General features: G+C 37.6%; 1 protein-coding gene across 2 annotated transcripts in view; it reads right to left on the reverse strand.

Annotated features, from left to right (window-relative positions):
- LOC107751762 (protein Smaug homolog 1-like) overlaps window positions 1-9,637 on the reverse strand; it is a 45,735-nt gene extending 36,098 nt beyond the window's left edge. Inside the window, exons 1-3 of one of the 2 annotated variants that reach the window (XM_016567529.1) lie at window positions 9,111-9,637; window positions 7,248-7,510; window positions 6,910-7,150 (exon numbers count right to left, since the gene is read on the reverse strand). In XM_016567529.1, coding sequence (XP_016423015.1) covers window positions 6,910-7,105 — 196 coding nt within the window. In that variant the 5' untranslated portion in view covers window positions 7,106-7,150; window positions 7,248-7,510; window positions 9,111-9,637. Of the gene's footprint in view, window positions 1-6,909; window positions 7,511-9,110 lie in introns of both variants that reach the window. The other variant, XM_016567530.1, reaches the window with a different exon arrangement.

Here is a 9,637-nt window from a genome sequence, read left to right on the forward strand (position 1 = left end):
GTTTTGGACAAGGCAAAGAGGTGTTGTTTTACACGACCATTGAGGAATTTTAACCGAAGTATGTTGCAGACATTTCATGAAGACCCTAAAGAATCACACCAACTTGTGAAAAAGGGGCGTCCGATGTCCCCTTTAACAGACAAATTTCTACTAGTATATCATTTTAATAGTTATTTCCAGGCATAATGAAAATAATAATTGTGATGTTTTACAATCATCTTAATGTGACTGAATCCTGATTTGGGCTAGAAGTTAATTCAACGATGTTCATAGGAAAATCTTCAGCAAATATTCAGCAAACTTCAAGACACAAGCATCTTATGAATGCTAAAAAGCAACATGTATGAATATTGCATGCAATCTGCATAAAAGAAGATAAGACTTCTGCTGTCTCAGCTAATCAAACCAATTTGCAGATAAGCACAGCAGTATAGACAAGACTGCAAATTAAACACAGTCTCCTTCAACAGCAGCAGAGATGTCGTAAGGAAAGCAATGTTACTCAGTAGGCCAGTAGGGAGAAAGGACGATATATCTTATGCCTTTCAAGTACCTGCATGTCATCCATTCCTTTTAGCTGAGATGAGCATATTTTGCCTTTCATTAAGATGAGAAACAGATGATGAGTAAGTTATTACCCAGACTGACTCAAGTGCTGATGTCATCCAAACTCAGCATTTTTCTGAGACATCTTAACAAAGTTAACATCGGCGCCACGGTTTCAACAACTTTACTTGAGTGGGAAACAAGTAGTGGTAACAAAGTAAAGTGTGTCTGAGAGGGCAAACCTAATGCTGCTGATTACACTACACTGTCCTTCTGTTGAACGTTTTTCAGTTGAATTTTTGAAGGGCTTTTATATACAACAAAACATTAATAATAAATATTTCATAAAAAAATGCATATAAAAATACATGGAGACCATAAGTTGATGGATGCTCAAAGCTGGGTCAAAAGGATTTATTAATATTTAATAATGTCATTGTCATGTAATCGAGGTTGGTAGAGAGAAACAGGATGAAGTGTAATTGATATAGAAAATGTTTATTTCAGTATATTGATTATAAATTAAATCTGATGGTTATGTTATGACCAGTAATGTTCCATTATTTTACACTATAAGATGACAAATGGTTCAAAGGGAGTATAACGATTAATACTGACACCTGGTATTTGTTATTGTATTTTTATGAAACCACTGTATGGGTTAACCAAAGATTAGGATTTCATAAAAACTTAATTATGTATAAATGTCTTGTCTTGTTTATTCATTATAATACTTAAAATCATTATAATCATTATTATACTTAAAACCATTATAATCCTTAAAACAAATGAAAACATCTATTACTGCCAGATATAAAACTAAATTTAGCTTGTCAAATATTATATACAAAGATAACTGTATTTTGTATGACTAGAGTATCAGTTGTCCGTAATTTGCAAGCTGTGCATCAGCGCCTTAAAAGGGACACTTGACCCAAAAATGAAAATTACTCAATTACTCAGCTACTTAGTTTCGGAATGAACTTTCAGTGGAAATTCTCTCAGGTTTCATAAAAAATATAACATTTGTGTTTCAGAGATGAACAAAAGTCTTGAGAGTAAGTGAATCGACATGAGGGTGAGTAATTGATAAAAATGTTAACTTTTTCTGTGAACTAGCCTATCCCTTTAAGTACATTGAGTTTCACTAACAACAAGCCATGAAATCACTACAGTCAAAAAGACTTGCTGAACAAGGAGAGGTCAGGTCTGAGGATTGGGAGAGATAAATCAAGTGCAGGCATTGCTAAAAAACTGAGCAATGTGAAAGAGATCATACTGACAATTTTATCCACTTATCAAAGGAACCTTCCTCCTAGAACAACCTGGTGTTATGTCTTACTCAAGGGCTCAGTGGGACTACTGGTGAATGATGGTTCAATGTTATTTGCTGGGCTTGAACCAACAACCTTTCGGTTCATAACTGAGATACAATATTGGTCATACTGGGAGTATTATTGACTCCTAACTGGCCAGTAGCCTGGCAGTGCAGGAGAGCTTCAACGGAAACTGCCCTAGTACCTTTTCTGTTCTACATATCACATGACGGACCGAACATCAGCTCACATGAAGTTCTCCAAATGTACTGTAAGTCCTACCTATTAACGTCACCACTGCCCAGTCGTTGTGCTCAAGTGCTGTTACTGAAAAATGGCCAAGCCAACAGAGAAGACGAGGAAAGTCTGACTCCTCATCTAATGCTTTCAGAAAGGGCTGACACTATAAAAAAGTTTGATTCAGAGCAAAAAGAAATATATTTGGCAGGTTCTCCATGGCTGTCCCTGGGGTTGTGCATGAGTTCACAGAACACAGCGAGGGCTAGAAATAAACGGTTTGCTCATGCGTGGGAGCGATGTAACAGTTCAACACCCAAACCAGAAACAAGCACTCTTTCTTTTCCAAACAGCTCAGTGACATTTTTATGAAAGGCAGAAGATGAAAAAAACAATCAGGCTGGACAGGACAAGGATCTGGACACTGGTCACTAGGGGAGGTGTGTTTGAAGGCCAGTGGATGAAAGCAGTGAACTCTACACTGCAGTGAAATTGAAAATGACTTCTTAATGTAGCCTAATTACCATCCCAGTTCTACAGAACGCAATGGCCAATCAGAGGTGTTTAAGAATCCACTCACTGCTCCAAACGACAGTGTTTTGTTCAGTGCTGAGTTATGCAAGCTTGCAAATCCTCTCATTGTAACAAACAAGGTGTAGACACAATGTACTGTAAATAACAGATTCATTGTGCGGTCTAGAGAGATTCATTGCTTACAACAGATCTTTCTGAGATCGCGATAAACTGAAATAAGTGACAGCAATTTAGTGATTATAAAGGAAGCACTCTTTGCGCGCTTTCTTGGCTCTATAATCGATTCAGAATTTTAATAAAAAGTTTTGTTTTTCATGCTGCTAAGAGAAACAATGGCCATACACACACTGCAAAGTTTCAGGAGTGACATCCACATATAAATGTGGGATTCACTCTCGATAGTGATAATCATAACAATGGACAGGACATACAATAAATATCCCAAAACAGATGTGCATTATTTAGGCTAGAGCACCCTCAATAATTTAAAAAGCACCCTCAGTGATTTGTTTCTGGAACTGGGCCTGCCTATATATATATATATATATATACATGGCATAAATGGCTTTACAACTCTCAAAAAACCCTTATAAATAAAATTATACACATAAGAAATAGCTATTTTAGTCAAATTGTGTCTGTGTGTATGCTTTACATATTTAATATCCTATAATATATATAGTACATACATTATAATATATTAGAAATTATACTATATTTTATACAATACATGTATAGTACGACTTAAATAAATATTGAATTTAAAAAATGCTACATTTTCTGTTGTGTGAGTGATTTCTACAACTTATAATTTTGCTTCTTTTCTTAGAAGAAGACCTGCATTAAGACATTCTGAAAGGAAAATAACTGGGGCATATTAAGTACATTCTTACTGCTAACAACAGTAAGTCCCATGAATTTGATTCCCAATGAATGTAAAAACTGATAAAAAATGTACATTTTCAATGCAACGTAGGTTGCTTTGTAAAAAAGTATTTGCAGCAGAATGCATAAATGTAAAATGAACTATGTTTTGCTGTGATTATGAGTACTTGCCAATATATAAACTGAATTATGGGACACTGAAACCCCTTGAATACTAAAGCCATGACATTTCAGCTCTACACTGTAGATTCACTATACACCATAGTTCTACAGTTTGACATTCAACTTACTGTATGATTGGGGGACAAGGATTAAAAAATTAATACTCTCCTGTCACATTACCGGTCACAACAGGGAGCGTCAGTTCAGTGCATCTCACAGAGAGGCCACCATGTTAGAAAAACAACTCGGAGAGCCTTCATCATCTCAAACACACACACACACACACACACAGAAACACAGAGGTATGAAGTCAGTCATTCATAACAACAGTGCCCCTCCTGTCCGAACTCTGCTGCCTCTGGGCTGTGAGATGGAGGGGCGGGAAAAGGGCCAAGGGTTAAACACCAGCTCAGACAGGAATAATATTCTAACAAACACGCACTTTCTCTCATTTAGGCACATCAAATATACACACGCTCTCTGTTTTATCTTACTGTCCATGCTGGATGGAACGGTTGAAAAAATTCAAACAATAACAAAACCTAAGCTGGGATAGTGTAACCTTGTTTGTGTTTTGGATTCACTTTCTTCATAGATTCTCAGTCACATAGATGCCAAATTAAACCACTCCACCAATGGGGGTTAAGACTGAGCTAGATGAAGGAAGCACCGAGGAAATGTGAATTCTACCAATGCAAAAATAGCCTTTTTAGCATTTAAAGTGTAAGACATGAAACTAAATATGATATACGCAATACTACTTGTGTCTCAATTGCACAACACACATGCATTTTGTTACAGTGTGTGATGCTGAGATGAGAGGCAAATAAGTTGCATCATTTGGGTCAGGGGAACAAGGCAGCTCCTTCACAGAGGGAAATAAGTAGGTCATTGTGGATTCCTCTCATTGGCGCTGTTCTTTCCAAATAGTTGCATCTTTTCACTCAACTTCCAGCTGTGAGTTAACTCTGTATACACTGTCCTAATGAATGGGAATGTCTTCATGTGGTCATTTACTGGTTTGTAAAATAAAGGATCTTTGATTTCAGAGGATAGATGTGACTACTCATTCTAAAATATATTTTAAATGTTGAGTTAAAGGCAGAGTAAGTGATTTTTCAAAAACGCTTTAAAAACTGATTCGGGCCGAATCGCAAAACAAACTTGTAGCCAATCAGCAATAAGGGGCGTGTCTACTCATGATGTGTCATTCAGACATGTAACCACTTCTACACTACCCTCATTCAATTTATATATGTATAATAGTAATATAATTAAATATATATAAGATATAAAGTAACTGTAAAATCTACTAAAAAGTAACGACTGTAGTATATTTATATATATATATAGTGATAAGCTACCACTAAATATTGTAGAAACTTAATTTGCTGTAAAGTTGCTTTGCAATGATTTGTATCGTGAAAAGCGCTGTACAAATAAACTTGACTTGACTTGACTTGATAAATGACCTATAATTATATAGGTAAAATATACAAAAATATATTAAAATAACTGAAAACAATTCAAATTGTAATACAAAGTCTGTGTGTGTGTGTGTGTGTGTGTGTGTGTGTGTGTGTTTATGTAATAAGACAAGAGCTTAAAAGATTCATTTTGAAATTAATGTTGATTTTTTTTTTTTTTGCCTTTTTAACATAGCTAATACATCTACATTTTCTGTTATGTAAAAACATAAAACAATTTAGCTATATTATAAAAATATTACATAAAACAATAAAAATATATTTCAAATCATTTCAAATCAACAATAAAAATTATAATATATATAGACATACATTTGAATTATTTTATATGCTGACTTAAAAATATTATATATTTTAGATTTCTGCATAGTAAATAAAATAGGTTAATAATTAATTACCCATTTACATTTTTACAGAAGCAGTCAATTTGCTAATTTGCCAACTTAATTACATTATTTTACATTATAATATTACATTATAGTATTTTCTCACACTTTATTTAAAAAAATCACCTTATTAGCCTTAATCTTTCCTAGAAACCCCTGAACAGGCTTCGAATACAAAACAACACCCAAGTCACAAAAAAAAAATCAAAAACTGTGTAAAATATCAGTGTAAGATCGTTTACAAGTTTGCTGAGCTAAACAAGTCAAAGCATAACCTTCACATGGGTAAACAACAACTAAATCGCCTGAAGTGAGTTCAGTTTGAGATACTTAATGAGGGTCCAGGCTAAACCAGACGTCTGATTGAATGAAAGAAAATACGCTGATTAACCAAAGAATCCCTGCCGTCTGGTGAGTAACAGGAAGCTGACATTGCTCTGGCTGACATAGACACAACTGTGTAATAGGCTACAGCCCGAGGTGAATCGCACAGGTAGGCATGCACAGACAGACACACACGCACACACATTTCCAGTGGATTCATTCATTCCAGTGGATTCAAAGGTCACCACCACATACAAGCATGCAAATCCACCATCTGCAATAACAAACTAGCAACTCATCATCACAGAGAAAGAACGTATAATTCTAACAACAGAAATACACCAACCAGAAGAGTTTCAGTTGGGCTGCACCCCGTCAGCTGGTTTTAATGTCAGTGGACACGCCAGGGTGAGGACCACTTTAAAAACTTCATGAGTTCTTTTTTGATATCTTCATCTTGATGTTTTAGAATAACAATGACAGAGCTGCACTAAAATCCCTCATATAAAATACAACACACACCACTGCAAAACACAAGGAGGCTCTTTATGAGTCCCAGCCCACTATAAACTCTGATGGGAATCCCATGTTCAGGTTTTAGAGTGTGTATGTGTATATGTGTGCAAGAACAAAATATGCAATAGTACTTTCTTACTGTGCATTTACCTTTGTATAAAATATCCACAGGCCTTCAGCTCAGCGTGCTGATTGTTTATTCCTGTGTATAAATAATTGTGCTCCTTTATTGGGCTATTTGGTTTCCAAGGTATTCGTTTCCATGGTCACACGCCCACAATGAAGCGCACGCTCAAATTTAGCCCAACATTTTGGATACAACATTACATATTATGCTTTTTACATACAGAAATCCCTATTCCACAAATCTGCAAGAAGTAACTTATGGGTAGATTAAAAGACACCTATACATTAACCAAAAAAGCTGGGTGCACCTGTTCTTAACAGGTACATCTCAAATCCACCTGCTCGCATGTGGTTAGTACTGGCAGAAAAGGTGGTAGCCTCTTTACTAACCTGGATTATTGGCCTCCCTTTCCAGAACATGCAGCTCAGTGCAGTCAGCCAAGGAATGCTCCAGACAGAGCTGAAGGAAGCGTGCTTGGGTCCGACTGACCCGCTTGAGGAGCGACAATAACGCCACCGTCTGTTCGCACTCATTCCATCCCTTAAACCAGCCGACGAGGACTCCCACCTGGTCACGAAACATCATGATCTGGTGGGCAGGCTCACGGTACCAAGACTTGGCAATTGGGTTCTTTGAGAGGGGGAGAGAGAGATGGCCACAACCCAATGACAATGCTTTGCAGCTTACTAGAGAATCACCACGCAGACGTATCCAAAAATGCTTTCACCTTCACTTGAGGTTTGACAGAAAATAGCCCTTTGAGATGTTATTTGCTAGTGGGTACCAATGTATTGCATCTTTGTTCTTGGGTTTTGGAGTTAGGCTTAGTGGTAGGGAATCCCTGTTTGAAGATTTTGAGATGGTATTAGTTGGAGCTCTCCAACCCTCTGGCCACTTGGGGCTTACAAAACTTTCCTCAGCTTTTCTCCTGCATACAGTGACTGTCCAGCTTTAGTCTTGATGGCATTGTCCACAGAGAACATCTTCTTTCTGTTAAAGTAAAGAGTAGTGATTATACAGTCCATATTTTAGAAGAAATACAAACACAAAAAGTCAAGCACTGGTGAAAATTTCAACTTAATGCTGGCAATAGTGTTTTGGAAGCTGGTTTATGGTCCAGGTAGGTCCATAACTAGTTCCAAAAATCAGGCTGACTACCTTAGGCTGGTTTGGCTAGTAGACTGACAGTAGCTAGTAGACTGTCAGCTGTATAATCTACATATTTTGAAGCCCATTGCTGGTTTCACAAGCCTTTGGAAACGTGCCACAAGTCTGTTGCTTGAGTCTTCCAGATGAAAACGACACGTAGGTAAAATTTCTTAGAAGAAACTCGAACAGGTTAACCATTTATAACGAGTTGGCAAATATCACGTGGTCTCAGTCCGTGAAACAAGTTCACTTTCCTTTCATAAGAAGCCAGAGACAAAAATAAACCTGCTTCATACAGTGGTGTTTCATTCGTGAATGAATCAGTGTTTTGAACGAATCGTTTAAGAGAACGATAAACATTTGTGTACATTTCTATGCACTGACCCATAGTTTTAGTTCACTAACTGACTGCAGTACGAGCAAAAAGCGTTAGTTCATTAAAAACAGAAGACATCTAATTCGCAAACGAACTAAATAAGCACATCTCATTTAGGAACGAGCGACTCATCTCAATAGTGAATCTTGCATCTGAGATTTTGACTGAAGATTATGAAGACAAACATTTTTTTCTGTGAATTAACATAGACTGAATAATTGTTCACCCTAAGGCTAGTAATGTGGGCTAAAGAATATAGTAAATTTTGTCAATTTTGATATCATGCGGACTTGAGTGATTCAATTACTCAATTCACACAAAAAGAGACTTATCGCCACCTACTGGCATAACGACGACTCATGCGGAATGAATCAGTGAACTGAACCGGATTCTAAAGACTCGAGTCTGAGATGAGAGGCGAGTTGACACGTTAGCGGGAATGAGCGAGTTTTTAAGAATGCTTAAACGTTCTTTAGTGATTCTTTAGTGAATATTCGCAGATGAACTGTTAACTGGGAACTCCGCAAGAGCAATGCAATCTCAATATCTTTTGTCCTGTAGGTTGACCTAAATATACACTTACCTCCAAAAGCATCAGATGTGGACAAATAAAAATAAACGCAGGCTTTCAGTTTCTATTCGTGTCTATACATGCGGCACTCGAGCGATCCTCTAATAACCGAGCGGAATCACTGACTGTCCAGAACATTCCCAAAAATTGTTGCTCGACTGTCCCTACTGTAAGTCAGTGCACACTATTCAGTCTTCATTTTCACACCCCTTTACATATGAAACAATTCCCCACTTTACGTCAGCAGTTTGGTGGTTTACCCTGCCTAAATCAATCGAAATGCCCCGTTTATGAGTTGTAATTAATAAACAACCCAAAACTTTTAATAAAACAGACTCGTTCTGATTTCCATTTTTCATACTCGGAGTTCCCACAGAAAGCTACTGCTGTGGCAAAAAAAAAAAAAAGCTGAGACAAGAGATGTTGCAACCCAGGTTTGTAGGCTACTGAAAAGGCTTAAAATGCTCTAGTAAAAACCCTCAGAAGTCACTCACCTAAAGGAGCAGTTGCATTGGTGCTGGTCGCAGGACAGGACTGGACGGGACAGGGAGCGGTGCCCCTTCACTCTGGGTCAGTGTGTTTGGCCATCTTGACGAGGTTTTTCTCCCCGCAGTCAGTCGCTCTTGTTTAAGCAGCAGAGGAGAGTCTCGGCATCGCTTGCCACATGCTAATAATTAACACGGAGCATTACGTCAGGGGCTTGGCAGCACAAGGAAGCACAAAAATAGAGAATGGAGTTGGGGAGCAGATCGTATTGCTTATCCGACAGGAGAGAACTGACCGGGGATCAGGGAATTTTTTAGGGAGTCCAAGAGGTGTCCGCATCAAACTGGGCGATGGAGTGGAAGTTTTCTTTGAAATGTTTAGAGGGGAGGGAATAGTTAAAAAGTCCTGTCCGTCGAAGTTTGAGGATGTTTGTGTTAGAAGGGAAGATTGTAATTTTGACCTACTGTGACGCGCTGAAAGTGGGTTACAAAGTGTCGAAAAAGGAAACTGGGATACATTCGATTCCGCCCTTGCA

Source organism: Sinocyclocheilus rhinocerous, unplaced genomic scaffold, assembly GCF_001515625.1.
Source record: "Sinocyclocheilus rhinocerous isolate Xijiao unplaced genomic scaffold, SAMN03320098_v1.1 scaffold993, whole genome shotgun sequence".
NCBI lineage: Eukaryota > Metazoa > Chordata > Actinopteri > Cypriniformes > Cyprinidae > Sinocyclocheilus > Sinocyclocheilus rhinocerous.